The sequence below is a fragment of the Oncorhynchus mykiss genome, chromosome 23, assembly GCF_013265735.2.
Source record: "Oncorhynchus mykiss isolate Arlee chromosome 23, USDA_OmykA_1.1, whole genome shotgun sequence".
Taxonomy (NCBI): domain Eukaryota; kingdom Metazoa; phylum Chordata; class Actinopteri; order Salmoniformes; family Salmonidae; genus Oncorhynchus; species Oncorhynchus mykiss.
In genome coordinates this window covers 31,090,707-31,109,343 of record NC_048587.1, presented here as the reverse complement: position 1 = coordinate 31,109,343, position 18,637 = coordinate 31,090,707, and the positions used below count along the sequence as shown (strand labels likewise).

Sequence of the window (18,637 nt, the reverse complement as noted above, 5' to 3'; positions counted from 1 at the left end):
GACCGGACCGTGCAGGCGCACTGGAGCTCTTGAGCACCGAGCCTGCCCAATCTTACCTGGTTGAATGCTCACGGTCGCCCTGCCAGTGCGGCGAGGTGGAATAGCCCGCACTGGGCTATGCAGGCGAACCGGAGACACCGAGCGCAAGGCTGGTGCCATGTAAGCCGGCCCAAGGAGACGCACTGGGGACCAGCTGCATAGAGCCGGCTTCATGGCATTAGGCTCGACGCTCAATCTAGCCCGGCCGACACACGGAGCTGGAATATACCGCACCGGGCTATGCACCCGCACTGGAGACACCGTGCGCACCACTGCATAACACGGTGCCTGTCCGGTCTCTCTAGCCCCCCGGTAAGCACAGGGAGTTTGCGCAGGTCTTCTACCTGGCGTAGCCATACTCCCTGTTAGCCCCCCCCCCAAGAAATTTTTGGGGCTGCCTCTCGGGCTTCCTTCCGCGCCGCCGTGCCTGCTTCGCCAACTCCATTCTCTGATAACCTTCCGCGCACTGCTCCATCGAATCCCAGGCGGGCTCCGGCACTCTCCCTGGGTCGGCCGCCCACCTGTCGATCTCCTCCCAAGTCGTATACTCCATACTGTACTCCTCTTTGGGCTGCTCCTGTTGTTTCCTCTCCCGCTGCACCTTTGGGCGGCTACACTCCCCTGGTTTAGCCCAGGGTCCTCCCGTCGAGGATTTCCTCCCATGTCCAGAAATCCTTATTGCGCATCTCCTCGCGCTGCTCCTGCCTGTTGACACGCTGCTTGGTCCTTTTGTGGTGGGTGATTCTGTAACGGTTTTCTTGATGAGAAGGAGAGTCGGACCAAAATGCGGCGTGTCTATTGCAATCCATGTTTAATGAAGTAACACACTAAACACAAACACTACCAAAACAATAAACTTAACGAAAACCGAAACAGCCTATACTTGTGTAACCTAACACAGAAACAATGACATCAGGACACTAAGGACAATCACCCACGACAAACTCAAAGAATATGGCTGCCTAAATATGGTTCCCAATCAGAGACAACGATAAACACCTGCCTCTGATTGAGAACCACTTCAGACAGCCATAGACTTAGCTAGAACACCCTACTAGCTACAATCCCCATACATACACACCACATACAAAAACCCATGCCACACCCTGGCCTGACCAAATAAATAAAGATAAACACAAAATACTTTGACCAGGGTGTGACACTCATACCTAAATCATGGGAATTATTATGGAGTTGGTCCCCCCTTTGCTGCTATAACTGCCTCATCTCTACTGGGAAGGCTTTCCACTAGATGTTGGAACATTGCTGCGGGGACTTGCTTCCATTCAACCACAAAAACATTTGTGAGGTTGGGCACTGATGTTGGGCGATTAGGCCTGGCTCGCAGTTGGCGTTCCAATTCATCCCAAAGGTGTTCGATGGGGTTGAGGTCAGGGCTCTGTGCAGGCCAGTCAAGTTCTTCCACACGAATCTGGACAAACCATTTCTGCATGGACCTTGCTTCGTGCACAGGGGCATTGTCATGCTGAAACAGAAAAGGGCCTTCCCCAAACTGTTGCACCAAAGTTGGAAGCACAGAATCGTCTAGAATGTTATTGTATGCTGTATTGTAAAGATTTCTCTTCACTGGAACTAAGGGGCTTAGTCTGAACAATGAACAACAGCCACAGACCATTATTCCTCCTCCACCAAACTTTACAGTTGGCACTATTCAATGGGGCATGTAGCGTACTCCTGGTATCTGCAAAACCCAGATTCGTTCGTCAGACTGCCAGATGGTGAGGCGTGATTCATCACTCCAGTTTCCACTGCTCCAGAGTCCAATGGCGGCAAGCTTTACACCACTCCAGCTGTTCGGCCATGGAAACCCATTTCATGAAGCTCCCGATGAACAGTTATTGTGCTGACATTGCTTCCGGAAGCAGTTTGGAACTTGGTAGTGAGTGTTGCAACCGAGGACAGATGATATTTACTCACTATGCGATTCAGCACTTAGCGGTCCCATTCTGTGAGCTTGTGTGGCCTACCACTTCGTGGCTGAGCCGTTGTTGATCCTAAATGTTTTCACCTCACAAACAGCACTTACAGTTCACCGGAGCAGCTCTAGTAGGGCAGAAAGGTTATGAACTGACTTGTTGGAAAAGTGGCATCCTATGACTATGCCACATTGAAAGTCACTCAGCTCTTCAGTAAGGCCATACTACTGCCAATGTTTGTCTATGGAGATTGAATGGCAGTGTGCTTGATTTTATACTCCTGTCAGCGATGGCTGTGGCTGAAACAGCCGAATCCACTAAGTGGTTAGAATGCATCACTGTTTAATTAAATGTCTCGATTTGTAGCTAACTTTAAAATAATTGACCATGGGGATTGTACTTGATCATAATAAACTAATTTTAGAGCCCAAAACAGCCATCAATTATTATTATTTTTGGTCGCTCTGGTGATAGAATTTACATAGGCTTTTTAGGATAGACCATGGCTTTTGGCACCACTAGGTTGCTACGCAGTAGACGACCAACATAGTTTGTGACTTCACGCTCCAGACCGGACACTGGGAGCCTGGTGTGGATGGACAAAATCAACATGCACGCGATGGTGCATGCGGACACGCGTGTGGCAAGGTGCAGTCAGCATGTAATGGAGTCTCACAGTTGCTGCCATTGCCAACAGATGTAGAATTCAGCTTTCTTCTATGTATTGGAGTAGTTACATTTTATCACCAGGAGGTGGTACTGTAAACAAGCTTTACAAATTCACACAAACTGTCTGAGACATTAGGGGGAGACAACTTACTTCTAATTTGGACAGAATTGGTCAGAATCTCTATAACCAGTACAATATAATCATTGAAGATTAGGGATTGAGATTAAAGACTAATGTTAGGATGTAGTTGGAATAGCAAGGCACATTTGCTTGATTTAACACACCCTTGGTTGATTATGTAAAATCATCATACGCCTGATCATTTCCCTAAACACATCATCTCCTCTGTGTCCACAGGGCTTCAGGAGAAGTGGCTGATGTGTGGCAGTGTGACAGTTGAAGGGTCAGGATGACATCTGTAGCCGCCGATTACGACCACATGGAGATCCAGCAGCAGCAGCAGCAGCAGCAGCAGCAGCAGCAGTACAGCAGCGACATTGTCAACAACCGCTGGGATGCTGACGAGTGGGACAACGAGAACAGCTCGGCCAGGCTGTTTGAACGCTCCCGCATCAAGGCCTTGGCAGGTAGGAACCAGAACTACAACACTACTGGGTCTGAGGACCGTCTTACACATGGATATACTGTTTTACATTGTCCTTTCCAGCACAGTTCAAGCAAAGTTAGCTACGTGGCGGCAGGGTAGCCTAGTGGTTAGAGCGTTGGACTAGTAACCGGAAGGTTGCAAGTTCAAACCCCTGAGCTGTCAAGGTACAAGTCTGTCGTTCTGCACCTGAACAGGCAGTTAACCCACTGTTCCTAGGCTGTTATTGAAAATGAGAATTTGTTCTTACCTGACTTGCCCAGTTAAATAAATAAATCTACAGATACGCAAACAACTTTGTCCCCTGCTCCAACCTGACTGCCTGGTCATAGACTAACTAAACACGGGCCCCAACTGACACAGCACAAGCTTCTTCCATTGCATAAATGGGTTACAAATGTCACAGTGATGGGGTGTGGGGTCAGGCTGGATTCAGGCTACTCTTGAACCAATTGAACTCTCCAGCTACTCTCTTGATCTAATCAGATTAAGTTTCTGTGCTACAGAGGATTAAGCTGTATTGCTTGTTAATTGGGATCCATTAGGCTTTAATGTCATTGTGGTGAGTGTGTCCACTGTCTCTGGACCGCATAAGGTACTTCTGTGAAGATTAACAGGGGATTAGTGGACACAGAGTTGCAGAATAGCTGTTAACGAGGAATAATTCATTATGGAAAATGAGGATAAACTCTGGTGGCAGGTAATCTATGTTGTACAGAAAATAAATATACTAACGTACAGTAAGTGGCCAAAGCCCGGTGTTATTGTAGAAAAAGTATACACACACAGGCTGCCACTGCCTCCTTTTAAGATGAAGCATTGTAGCTAGAATGTGGCACTGTTGTTGTTCCATAATGCCCTTCTTACATCTTAATACAATGCTGTATTTGGGCTCACTCAGACAATGAAAAGAGACCACCTGATGTACCCCCCTATAGTACAGAATGTGTCCCTGCTGAGGTGTTCCTCTTTTACCCCCAGTAGTATTAGTGGTGGCACTGTGTTTGTGCTGTAATCGTAGCTGTAGGCCTGTTTTTGGGCTCCATAGTTCACTGGTTTCTAGGCTAATATGCTAGTGTTCCACTTAACTAAATAATTTACCTGCCTCTTAAATATGCAGGAGTTGTTGGGGACTACAGCACCACAACATGGCTTCTCCGGCTCTTTGACTTTCAGTAAATTTGGTCTTTCAATCATGATAATGTCTGTATTCTTGTTATTGGGCCATATGTATTGTAAATCCTGCTTTTCTCTTATCCCCATAGTGTAGCTTGTGTCACTGTCTGAGTTGCTTTTTTGTAGACTATGTACAGTGCCTTCAGAAAATTTTCAGACCCCTTGACTTTTGACAGATTTTGTTACGTTACAGACTTATTCTAAAATGGATTAAATAGAAAATAATCTGCGGCAATCTACACACAATACCCATAGTGTCAAAGCGAAAACAGGTTTTTAGACAATTTTGCAAGTATTCAGCCCCTTTGCTATGAGACTCAAAATTGAGCTCAGGTGCATCATGTTTCCATGGATAATCCTTGAGATGTTTCTACAACTTGATTGGAGTCCACATGTGGTAAATTCAGTTGATTGGACATGATTTGGAAAGGCGCACACACACCTGTCTATATAAGGTCCCACAGATGTCAGAGCAAAAACCATGCCATGATGTCAATGGAATTGTCCGTAGTGCTCCGAGACAGGTTTGTGTCAAGGCACAGATCTGTGGAAGGGTATCAAAACATTACTGCAGCATTGAAGATCCCCAGGAACACAGTGGCCTCCATCATTCTTAAATGGAAGTCTTTTGGAACCTCCAAGACTCTTCCTAGATCTGACTGCCCGGCCAAACTGAGTATTGGGGGGAGAAGAGCCTTGGTCAGGGAGGTGACCAAGAACCCGGTGGTCACTTTGACAGAGCTCCAGAGTTCGTCTGTGGAGATAGGAGAACCTTCCAGAAGGACAACCACCTCTGCAGCACTCCACCAATCATGCCTTTATGGTAGAGTGGCCAGACGGAAGCCACTCGTCAGTAAAAGGCACATGACCGCTCGCTTGGTGTTTGCCAAAAGGCACCTAAAGACTCTCAGACCATGAGAAACAACATTTTCTGGTTTGATGAAACAAAGATTGAACACTTTGGCCTCAATGCCAAGCGTCACATCTGGAGGAAACCTGGCACCACCCCTACCATGAAGCATGGTGATGGCAGTATCATGCTGTGGGGATGTTTTTCAGCGGCAGGGCCTGGGAGACTAGTCAGGATCGAGGCAAAGAAGATTAACGGAGCAAAGTACAGAGCGATCTTTCGTGAAAGCCTGCTCCAGAGTGCTCAGGACCTCAGACTGGGACGAAGGTTCACCCTCCAACAGGACAACGACCCTAAGTAAAGACCCTGGGCGGCAGGGTAGACTAGCGGTTAGAGTGGCGGACTTGTAAGGTTGCAAGTTCAAATCCCCAAGCTGACAAAGTACAAATCTGTCGTTCTGCCCCTGAACAGGCAGTTAACTGACTGTTCCTAGGCTGTCATTGAAAATAAGAATTTGTTCTTAACTGACTGCTTAAATGAAGGTAAAATAAAAAAGCACACAGCCAAGACAGGGCAGGAGTGGCTTTGGGACAAGTCTCTGAATGTCCTTGAGTGGCCCAACCAGAGTCCAGACATGATCAAACATCTCTGGAGAGACCTGAAAATAGCTGTGCAGTAATGCTCCCCATCCAACTTGACAGAGCTTGAGAGGATCTGCAGAGAAGAATGAGAGAAACTCCCCAAATACAGGTGTTCCTTCTGGGTCATACCCAGAAGAAGTGATATTTCATGTATTTTTTATTTTGAATCAATTAGCAAACATTTCTAAAAACCTGTTTTTGCTTTGTCATTATGGGGTATTGTATGTAGATTGACGGAAAAAAACAACAACAAGGTCAAGAGGTCCGAATACGTTCTGAAGGCACTGTAGCTAGAATATTATAATCTGGGTAATTTGGGTCCTGGATGCTGATTGGCTGAAACAGCATTTAAGCCGTATGTCTACAAGACAATATACCATGGGTGTGACGCAAAAACACTTTTTTTTACTGTTGTATTTATGTTGGTAACCAGTAGGGATGGGCACTAATATGTGGAAATTCCATATCGATATCAGTTGTAGGGTTGGGCAGTATCAAGATTTCCATACTTTCATTCTGTTCCTGTACCATGCCGGGGTATAAGGTATAACCTGGGATAACACATAGGGCACTATTTATTTCCTGAAAAGAAAATGCTAACAAAGTAGTAGTGAATTCCCATAGCGGATGCTAGCTAAATGCTAACTTGCGCAAGCGAATATAAACTATTTGCAAGGACAGACAACCCAGCTCATAAATATCTTAAAGGGCTACTCACACTTGATCTAGGAGGGGATTGTTTGTCTCTACTGAAACCAAGAAGCTTGATCTTGCAAGCTAGCCACTTATAACTAGCAAGTTAGCAAACCAAATGCATAGCTGGAGCCCTGAGCTGAAGAAAATGTATTTGGCATGTCTTACTTAACTTCTAGTTATAAGATATTTAGCTGTCAAACAATAGTATTGAATTTGTGACTGGCTCAACTACATTTTTGTGAATATTTCACAAAAATGGGTGGGTGGAAAATCATACCGTGGGTATTTCAAAATACCCCGGTTTATGGAATATACAGTATTCCGCCCAAGCCTATCAATATCAAATATATAAAAAAAAAATTATATCACATCATAACGTGGTTTCAGTTCCTGATGAGCCACCATAGTTGTTTGAACAAGCAAACTGACTGGCTAGCTAGCTAGACCTAAATTGGAGTAAACTAATTTAGCTGTACCACTATACCAAATCTGGAGCTAAATTTCTAGCTATACATTTTGTGCCCATTCCGTCTTTGTCTGATTAGCAAAAAATCTGATCTGTAGGAGAGAGTTGAGCTAGTAGACCACTGATTTGGCCAGCTCAGCCTTCTCTAGGCCGCTGGTTGGCCAGGTCGACATCCTTAGCGAGATGACATCATGTTCTATGAGGAAATAGAACACATTTTTTTAATGTTCTGTTTGAGATACAAGTTTGAGTTGTTTTTAAAAATCATTTCTCTCCAATTAATACTTTGGCCACGTACCAGTATAGAACGAGTCAACACATTTCTTTGGATATGAGTTAACAGAATAATATATTTTAAAAGTGAGATTTTTACTGGGCAGTTACTTTAAACTACACATAATGCAAATAATATATGTATGGTACAAAATAGCTAGCTGGCTATTTTGTCAGGTGGGTTCCACCACTGATTTGTGGGCTAGTCACTAACTGTCACGGCTGGCTGAAGGACTGGACCAAGGTGCAGCATGGTAGGCGTACATTTTCTTTATTTAAAAATGACGCCGACAAAAGAAAGAACAAAACCAAACCATGAAGCTTTGGGCTATGTGCCCTGAACAAAGTCTAAATGAACTTCCCACAAAACAGGAGGGGGAAAAGGGTATCTAAGTATGGTTCTCAATCAGAGACAACGATAAACAGCTGTCCCTGATTGAGAACCATACCAGGCCAAGGCATAGAAAGGACATAGAATGCCCACCCTAGTCACACCCTGGCCTAACCAAAATAGAGAATAAAAAGCCTCTCTATGGCCAGGGCGTGACACTAACGTTAGCTACTTGGCTAGCTAGTTAGCTACCATCTAGCTGAAGGGGATTAGGTAGCATTAGCTAAAGCAGATTAAAAAATAAAAGCAAGTTGGCTAACTAAAAACATGTTTGTTAAAACCATATGATGTGTGCACAAGCATAAACAGAAATAATGTAAAGAATACATACATGGCACAAATTTGCTTTCTTACAATGTTCCAGCTGTCTAGCTAGCTCGTGAATAATTTTCCCACCAGCAGTTGTTTGTTGCCTGCTATTTTGTTCTATAACTGTTTGTGGGCTAGCTGTCTAGTTAGCTAGCAGGTGAGGGCGGTTGACTCATGGAGAGCAAATAAATGTATGTATACTTAACAAAAATATAAACGAAACGTGAAATGTTGGTCCCATGTTTCATGAGCTGAAATAAAATATCCCAAAAATGTTCCACATGCACAAAAAGCGTATTTCTCTGAAATTGTGTTCACAAATTTGTTTACATCCCTGTTAGGGAGCATTTTTCCAAAATATTTGCAGTTTTGTCACACAACACAATGCCACAGATGTCTCAGGTTTTGAGGGAGCATGCAATTGACATGCTGACTACAGAAATGTCCACCAGAGCTGTTGCCAGATAATTAAATGTAAATTTCTCTACCATAAGCCACCTCCAATGTAATTTTCGAGAATTTGTCAGCACGTCCAACTGGCGTCACAACCACAGACCACATGTAACCACGCCAGCCCAAAACCTCCACATCCGACTGCTTCCCCTTCGGGATCAATTGAGACCTGCCATCCGGACAGCTGATAAAATGGAGAAGTTTTTCTCTCTGTAATAAAGCCCTGATTGGCTGGGCCTCGCTCCCCAGTGGGTGGGCCTGGCTCCCAAGTGGTTGGTCCTATGCCCTCCCAGGTCCACCCACGGCTGCGCCCCTGCCCAGTCATGTGAAATCAATAGATTAGGGACTAATGAATTCATTTCAATTGACTGATTTCCTTATGTGAACGCGTGTTGCGTTTATATTTTTGTTCAGTAACCAGTTTATAACATGTTTTGCCATAATTAGAGCATTAAAAATAAATGTTTTGTCATACCCGTGGTATACCACGACTGTCAGCCAATCAGCATTTCAGAGCTCGAACCACCCAGTTTATAATGGCCAATAAACAATTTCTAAGGGCTGTTCTTAGGCACGACCCAAAGCGCAGTGCCTGGATAGAGCCTATATTTTTGTTCAGAATATGAAACATGAAATGCATTGTGGACCAAAGTATTTATTGTCTTGCCTATTTTGACAACCTTTTAGTTGTATTAAAGTTAGTGAGCTGGTCTCATTGGTGAACCCATGCTATGTCTTTGCTTTGCTAGCTATCCGCCGAGTGCGGCAGCAATTGCCGGTGCGTTGTTGTAGAAAGCGGGGTAAAATAAGTATTAAACGATATCACAACATGCCTCAGTCATATCGATATCAAACGATATTGATATCATATAGAATTATCGATATTGGTGCCCACTAGTAACCAGTTTATAATATCAATAAGGAACCTCTGGGGTTTGTTGTATATGGCCATTATGCCATGACTAAAGGCTGTATCCAGGCACTCCACTTTGGGTCGTGCATAAGAACAGCCCTTAGAAATGGTATATTGGCCATTATAAACTGGGTGGTTCGAGCTCTGAAATGCTGATTGGCTGACAGCCGTGGTATACCACGGGTATGGCAAAACATTTATTTTTAATGCTCTAATTACGTTGGTAACCAGTTTATAACAGCAAAAAGGTACCTCGTGTTTGTGGTATATGGCCTATATAGCACGGCTGTCGTGCATAATAACAGCCCTTAGCTGTGGTATATTGGCCATATACCACACCCTCTGGGGCCTTATTGCTTAAATACTGTATATAGCATAATTTGTATTGTTAGGTCTGAGTTATATTGTTTGTTTATCACCGGTTATTATGTTGCATGGTATTATTACTTTCCCCTGTTTTCGAATGAAGCAGATCTGATTTAATTGATAACTGATGCATTCATGTAATCTGTCTCTATACTGACCTGATGTTTGTGCAGTACAAAACCTTTCTCTCCGCCCTACCCTTGCTTTTTTCTCTCTTTCGTTCACTCTCTCTCACTCCCTCTCCCCCGCTCCCTCTTAGCATTTGCTGGCCAGATGTGAGTTTAACGTTGCAGTGGCGGTGGCATTCTGCTCCTTGCTCGTCACTTAATGGAGGTGACTGCGCTTACATCACTCACACATGCCTGCCCCTTTTTTCAGAGGCGTTCATCATCAGTTATGCAGCCCGTGTGGTTCTGCCTATGTCAGCAGTTTAATATGGGATATTGCCATTTTCTCACAATGTTAGTTGTGAAACATGTATTTATGGGCATTATTTAGGTTAATTGTAACTATCCATACTGTATTTAAGTAAAATCTTCAATTCAGAATCCCCTCTCAAAATGTTGTCTAGCAGTTGCAGTCAAGGTTAGCTGTACAGTGTAGGGCAGGGCACAATTGGCCCAGCGTCGTCCAGGTAAGGGGAGTGTTTGGCCGGGGTAGGCTGTCATTGTAAAATAAGAATTTGTTCTTAACTGACTTGCCTAGTTAAATAAAAATAAATAAATACATTACATAATGCACCCCGCCAACACACTAAACCATGCTGTTCAAGGATACAGAATGACTTAGGAGGTGCCAGGTCTTGTGTTTGATCAAACTAACTAATGTCTGTGTAAACTTATCAAATCTATGGTGTAAACTGATGCCCCTTCCTGAGGCACAGGCTAGTTTTCTCATGAACAGTGCGTATGGCCTGGTGTGTTTCACCTCCACAGTGTGCATATGATAGGTAGGCAAATCTGAAACCACTTGGGGCTAACTGCACTGATCTCTTTAGAAACAGATCTGTATCTCCTTACACTGAAGGAAGGAGCGAGGGAGTGTGTATGTATGGCTAACAGTACATATTCAGTTTGGAGCTAATCCCAAATTAGGGTATGATATGTACAGTAGTGTACAGTATGAGAATACGCCCAACAGCCAAGAGGTTGGTGTGTGAATGTCTGTCTGTGATGGTAAATAATGCCATGAAGAACCCCCTGCATTTGCTAAGACAGTCTGCACTGCGGGATGCTGGTTTCCAGTAATAGTGTTTGTGGTTTGTTTTTTACACCCTTTCATGTTGTGTATTGACCTGTTTGTAACCTTGGCAGTATCCCTGCTGTGTTTCTGGTAAACTTCGCTCTGCTTGACCCTGGAAGGTCCAGGAATAACCCGTGCGGAGGTCACAGGAATGGCTGTGGAGTTGAGGAGAGGAGCTCTTAAAAACAATCAGCCAAGCCAAGCCAAGACGTGTAAATAAATAAAACTAGCCATGGCAGCCTCCCCTCCTCCCATCTTAAAGAGTCTTTATGCTGCTGAGCACCCACCCCAAGCCCCCCTGCTCCTAACATTCTCTGCATTCCAAAATGTACACATTAAAACAGGAAGCCCCCGACTCAGACAGACTCCCCAGGTCTGGGGGAGGTGTATCATGTCCCAAATATAAGAGAAAGACGAGAATGTGTGTGGAGTGGACTCTGACTCTGGCTCAGTAAAGATGTTCATCAATCTCTCTGGCAGGAGCTGAACTCATAAGAATATTATTTACATTCGACAGGGATGAAGCAGAGTGCTCTTGTGAAATTCTCCACGATGGCTTTACAAGTTTGTGTCCTTAACGCATCACTGTGGAGCCCAGTGAAGGCTGTGCCAGCAGGGCCAGGTTTCTTAGCAACCCACTGGCTTTGTACCACCTCCACCTGTCATAGCTGTCCCCATGTAGCTTCTAATCTAGATTATGTATGGGCTATGTAGAGTGCCTGTGTGTTTGAGTCTGTGCCTTAGCAGGTCTCTGGTGTACCATCTTTATGGAAGCATTTAGTTAACAGAGAAGCAAAAGGAAGGCGCTTAATGAGTAACACGTTGGTTGATTGACTTTGTGGCATCTATAATGAGTTTCTTTTGTCGCCGCTGGTGCTCCGTTGTTTCCCATTTTGTCCTTGTGGATTACAGTACAATGGCTGTAGAGGCATGTCTGTCGTGTAGCACATGCCAAAGAGAGTGGCTGTCGAGTGATATTTCACTGCTTCACTCTCTTGGTTGGCGGGGTATGATTAAGATCACATGGTTGTCGTCCCCCCCCCCCCCCCCCCAGGACCTTCTTTGTGAAAAGCATTTGCAACATCCTCACGGGACATTGTAGTGAGTTTTTGCTCTTGCATGCGTTAATTAGATAATATAGAAACTGTTTCAGATGAGGGTTCTGCTATTTAAGTGAGGGAGTATTTAGTTAAACAGGCGCGGCAGGGTAGCCTAGTGGTTAGAGCGTTGAACTAGTCACCGGAAGGTTGCAAGTTCAAATCCCTGAGCTGACAAGGTACAAATCTGTCATTCTGCCCCTGAACAGGCAGTTAACCCACTGTTCCTAGGCTGTCATTGAAAACAAGAATTTGTTCTTAACTGACTTGCCTAGTTAAATAAAGGTAATAAAAAACAGTGGAGAGGGATCTTTTTTGAACGGAATGTTCCACTCAAACACACTATTCAGAAGAGGAGCTCCAGAGGCGATTCACGAGGAGGCCTTGTGATTTGTGCTCTGACCATACAGGAAATTAAGGCAGTTCATATGGAGTTTTTCATTTGGTCCATACTCTTTTCCCCTCGGACATTCAGCTTTTTTCACTTCACTATTGACTACTATAAACAGCCCCCTTTCACTGCTCATGTTTACCTTGCTCATTCAGCTATCACCGTGCATTTACCTCCCACACTCATTATTTACAGCACAGAGATACCCCACTCACCCAACTTTCAAAGGGTTTGTATATAAAACCTAATCTGGAAGCGCCTCCCCCGCCATGCTATGCCAGGCTTACTCGGGCCAAACCTGGAATGGTTTTCAGTGCGTATAATCACATTAGACTGACTGCCCTGTGAATACATACATCAATGTTAAGATATGTTACAGTATAAATACATTGCCAGGAGTAATGGGACCAGCGGGGTTGAATTCACATGAGGTTTGGGAAGTAGAAACCTTTTATCCCCTAAAAGCCATGCTTTCCATTTAAAGCTAGTGAAGAAATTCCATACCATTAAAATGCCCAGAATTTAAGAAAGGCCAGCTTTGAAATGGTGTAAAAGGGGGGCTTTCCGGCAAAGGGTTTTCAGATGGGTGGGAATATTGTGCTGTTGGACTAGTCTAACTACTGTAGATGTTTAACAGTGCTTTCTTGTCAGGAAAAACTGAGTAAATGAGGATTCAATGTTTTTCTGATCAGTAAAAGGCTTATTTTGTGCTCTGTGATTATATAATAACCCCTCGCTTCAATCGGTGGGTCAGGCGGACTACATGGCTAAATAATGAAGAGGAAAGGAGAGAAGACTGGGGAGACCTGCCTGCACTTTGGGTCCAGTTCACTGTCTAGGATATTATTACACAGAGCTCACTATGAGAGCTCCTTATTCTTCTGGCTTTGTCTGGCCATTCAAAAGCCAGTGCATTTTTGTAAGGCCCACACACTAATGTGAAACGGTGAGGGTGGGGGGGGCTAGCAATGAACTCTAACAGGACGTGCTGGTAAAACACAGTCAGGAAGTTTGTTTTTTTGTGCATGAGCCTGTCTACGCATCAGTGAAATATTAGGGGCTGTTTTGTCTCTTAAAATAACAAATGTACTTAGAAATGGGGAAGGTCATGGCCAAGTCTCCCCCTCCCCCTTTCCATTTCCATTTGGTACAGCCCACCACTCCCCTCTGCTCCTCCCTCCCACTCCCCTTTTTGGTAATGAGGCTGTGACATCACCACTGAACACAAGGACTGTGAGTGGCTGCTGAAGGAATTCCAGGTTGCTGGCTCCTCCCCCCTCCCTAAGGTTTGTAAAAGGTGTGCAGTGTTTGAGCAGCCCTTTGCTCATTGCAGGAGTACAGAGTCCAGCGTGCTTTCTCTGCTTCCCTCTCTCTCTCTCTCTCCCTGTGGCTTTTACCATATTGGAACGGAGCACTTTATCGTTCTCACTGTGCATGTTAGTGTCAGCAAGCTGCTTGTGCTGTGTGAAGATGGGGGGGATGATAGAGTAGGGGAGGACAGAAGACTGAGACGAGTATGATGCTGTGGTGCTGCTGAGCCAGCATTTCACCTCGGGGCTAACTGCTGCACGATCACCCAGAGAGGGACTCTCCCAGCTAACCTTTTACAGGGACCACCACTGGACATTGTTTTTTAGAAGGAGGGGGACCAGCGAACTCTTCTTCTCTCCAGAACCTTTATTTTCTACTGGACTGATGGAGCTACAGAGGGCAACCAGCATGCCTGGCCCCTTGTCCACAGGGCCTGTCTTTCCAGGGTCCCACTCCCCAGGGCCCCTGTCCCCTTCCTCTGGGCCCGGCCCCTCTTTTGCCTCCAGCCCCGGCCCTGATCCGGGCTACTCTGCTAAACAGGCTGCCTTCAACTACAACCAACTCGAGGGCCGATTTAAGCAGCTGCAAGGTAAGATAAGTAGGGAGGAAGGCAGAGCAGAGCCCAGGGCTTTGTTTACCAGCGTTGCTATGCACGCTAAAGTTGCGGATGATAGCTGACAAACGGGAGGGTCTGTAGTATCCAGTTCATAAAGATGTGATTTCATGGTGTCGGGAAGCAGTTGTGAATCTCAGGATGCCTGGGGATGTAAGGTCTTTCCCGTCTTTGTTTTGCATTGTCTGTCAGTGATAGGAGAGGGTCGCAGCATCCTCTAATTCCTACGAGGGAGAAGGCTGGTGGATCATGAGGCAATGACAGACGCCATCCATCACCTAATGAAATATTGATGAGGTAGTGCAGGGTGGGAAAAGAGGAAGACTGGATATCAGCTACACGTGTAGAGAGACACCTTTTTAGGGAGACGATGGGGTAAAAGGAAAGAGCCATTTAAAATATCGCCTTTCAGACCAGACAGCATGGCTGCAGCTGACTGGCTGTTCCAAGATGACAATGGCAGGAGAAGAGAAGTGGGAGGGGCGGTGTTCTCCTGTGTTGCTTTGTAAGCAGCATGGTGCTAGAGGAGGAGAGCCCTGGCATTGCTCCTTGTTAGACGGTGTGTTGTGGAGTTGTTAACCAGACAGGAGGAGCCTCACGTCTTGTTTTGCAGCACATTATAGGATGAAAGAGGGCTGTGAGGGAGCACGCTCCACTGAGCATACTCCGAACAGCGGGAAGAGCATTTGAGCCCCTCTCTGTCCCGTGCAGTCTACCTGCATTCCACAGCCCTGCCGGCTCATTGAAGTGTGTGTATGTTTGGGTCTGTCAGTGCTGCTCTCGTTCCCTTTCTCATGGGCAAAACCAAAAGAACAAACACGACTCCCCATCTTAGCTGAGACTGAAGTCATGTCTCACTCTACGTTACAAACAAAGCCTTGTATAGCCTCCGATCATTTGTTGACATCTGTTATTTCTGTGGGCAAGATGCTGTTTGTTGACTGGGATCCTGTGGGGGTTGGTTGTTGTCTTGTGCTCAGAGCTGTGAAATACAAGGAGGTCACAACTGGAGCACGAGGGCTGGGTTGAAGCAGGGGGCACACAATCTCATGCAAACAGCATTATACAGTACGTGTACACACAGACGGGTACATTATCGCAGGCGCCAGGAATGAATGAGTGTGTTGACTTATGATATTGAGATATTGAGATAGTTTATTAGCTTGCATAATGAAATATCTTTGAGATTAGGTATTGGTGAATGATGATACGTTTTCCTGGCAGTCTCCTCTGGTTTCATTAGCATGCTAGTGTCAGAGAGGCCTCTGAACATCTTCAGACACCCTATGGAACCCATGACTCCAGAGGAGTCTCTGTTATCGTTACTCATTGTGTATTTATTCCTCATTTTACTATTTTTCGATTATTTCTCTATTTTCCTCTCTGCATTGTTGGGAAGGGTCCATAAACAGTTCACCTGTTGTTTACGAAGCATGCGATGAATAATTTGTTACGAGCCAATGTCACTGTGAGACTGAGTCTCCCCTGATTTAATATGAATCCCTGCAGCCCTGACAGCACAGTGCTTTCACTCCACACAGAGACATGGGACAGGGAGGGATACCGCCCAAGTAGTGTGGCATCGCTGAGATAATGTAGTGTTGAAACGTGGCAGATTGGTCTTCTGCATTAGCTTTCTCTGTACAGAGAAGGGTGCCAGAGAAAGGTGCAAGGCCGTTATCAGCCTGGTAACACCACTGACAGACTCTTCCTGCACTGCCCCTGTGTGCTGTAGGGGCCATGATGAATGAATAAACAACTCTTCTAAAATAGACAGGGTGAAAGAGGAAGGAAGTTGGCATCTTTATGAAAGGGCCAGTCATTGCTGCATTCCCAGCGCAATTCAATCAATGACTCAGTGGAAAACCATACCTGTTGTGCTAATTTGATTGTACTGTATATCGAATAGTTGCAGAGGGAAGAGGAGGCTCTTGGTTCCAAGTCTGGCTGAATGTGTTTTCGATTTGTGCCGCAATGATACTATAATGAGAAACAGAATATCTGTCAAGTGACGTGTGTTTAACTGGTGGTAGTACATCTTTCACAGGTGGTAGTATGTCTTCAGACTTCACACTACATTATATGTCCATCTGGATGGATATGTAGGGTTGGAATGTCTGGGAGGCCATAGTGACACAGTTCTTTATGCTCCCTGGACTCGAGATGGTGAAACATGAGCTCGGTGGAAAGTGTAAATCTTGCGTTTCCTGGAGCTGTGCTGAAGGTTAAGGAGGGCCAGAGAAAGAGCTAGAGAGAGAGAGGGGGAGACTATACCAACCTGATGAAATGGGCAGTCCTTGTGTCTGCCCTCCCACCGGCCTTAGAATGATTGATTTGTCAGAGAATAGGAGGACTCCGGTCTTTGGCACTCTTATAACTTCATTTTAAAATGGCCACCAGCACATCCATAAATAACCTCGACCATTACAGCGATGATGGAGGCCCTGGTTAGCAAACATGAGGTAGAAGAAAATCACATGTGGTAAAATGAAAAACACTATGTTGCTGCAATGAATTCTTACCTCATCTTTCTATCTATCATATGACCTCAGAAGTCTATCTGGCAATGAATGTACTGGCACTGGTGGAAATGACAGACCTTGGCAGCAGACAAAGTTAGTGTGGATAGTGATGTCTTCTGGGAGGGAAGAAAGACATAAAATGCTCTAAAGGGCTGTAGACTGTATGGATATCAAACATAATGTCACCATACAGGTGTGATGGAGGCATAGCTACACAGTTCAGGCCATCAGGTTCAGGTTGGCGTAGCTACAGTGTGCAGGCCTACATGTTCAGGTTGACATAGCTACACAGTACAGGCCAACATGTTTAGCTATAGGTATCAGATAAATGTAGCCTACCTGTGTGGTTTTGGTTGGCCAATGGTGCAGTTTTACACTCCCTCCTCTTGCCCGCAGAGACAAAATTGAGCTATTTTAAAGCTAGTTTCCTGCACACATTGTAGACATTTTGTCTTGGGGCTGAGAAACAAATTGCAGTTTCAAAGCTAATGTCCTGCAATTCTACACATTTTGACATGGGGAGGGGGGGAATTTTACAGTTTTAAAGCTAGTTTCCTAAAAAAAATTGTTTTTTTAATGTAATGAAGCCGAGATAAGAATTGCAGTTTCAAAGCTAATTTTGTGCAATTCTACACATTTTGCCATGTTCTTATGTTATCTGAGTGACTCAAACATTATAACAAATCAGTGGGGGCCCCATGCCATGTCATTTTTTGAATTTTAGATTCTCAGTTTTTATATTTGGGGATTGTTGCTCCATTATGTTTTCGACATCCTTTATATCTAGTTTTATTGGTTTAAGTTTACACTGAAAATGTTATACCATCACAATTTTTTTAATTTTTTTTTTTTTGCAGTGGCGGCCACAATTTAGCTAAATGCATATAGGGGAAACATTGCCTCTGTTCTGCTTTTAGCTCCAATTCCCAACTCTCTGATTAGAGAAAGTCCACAGGGTGAGACACTGGTTGAAATGAGTGAATGGCCATGTCTGCCTTGTAGGAAACTGACTTTACACCCTTTGAGCCATGCTGCATGGAACCCCCTAAAACCCATCAGGGGCCTCCGGATCTCTCTGACAAAGGGGGTTGTATCAGCCTATCAACTCCAGGCCAATGCAGTGTGGCCCAGACTGTTATGAATGGGAGTGGAGTGACAGAGACAGGGAATGCTGAGATGACAGGCAGCCTCTTTCATCCAGCTATCAAGAGGGAAAACGACCCAGGCAGCAGAAAAGGAGCCAAGCTCATTGGATGGCCCAGATTGGGATAGTATCAGTATTGTCAAATGTAATTGGTTGTGAAAGGCCTGCTTGGCTCTGAGTGTGTTTTGGAGTGGATGGGTATGGACAGTGGGGTGTCCCGGTTCCCAGTTTATGTGTGCTGGTTTTCAGATGTTGCCTGTGTACATTCTCACACTGAGGTTTCAGATTGACTCTGTGTCTTTGCATAACTTAGAGTTTCTTTGGTTGTTTGCACCAATACTACATTCAATTTGGCATTGTGAAATGTAAATGAACTTGCAACTGCACATTGTGTGTTACATTTTCTTGTTCATTCTGCTAACAAGAAGATTTTACAGTAAAACACTGAAAGTGGTCAGCATTTGTTAAGATAAAGCATTTCCAGGAGATTAATAGTAGGTACACACTGGGCTTGCCTGTTCTCTTACAGGGCT

General features: G+C 44.8%; 1 protein-coding gene across 3 annotated transcripts in view; it reads left to right on the top strand.

The window, feature by feature from the left end:
* The window catches only part of LOC110502571 (spectrin beta chain, non-erythrocytic 1), a 124,993-nt gene that overhangs the window by 31,189 nt on the left and 75,167 nt on the right, over window positions 1–18,637 (top strand). The window contains exons 2-3 of one of the 3 annotated variants that reach the window (XM_036960165.1): window positions 3,004–3,261; window positions 14,332–14,414. In XM_036960165.1, the coding sequence (XP_036816060.1) occupies window positions 3,056–3,261; window positions 14,332–14,414 (289 nt within the window). In that variant the 5' untranslated portion in view covers window positions 3,004–3,055. Of the gene's footprint in view, window positions 1–3,003; window positions 3,262–13,838; window positions 14,415–18,637 lie in introns of those variants that run through there. The other 2 variants (XM_036960164.1, XM_036960162.1) reach the window with 2 other exon arrangements.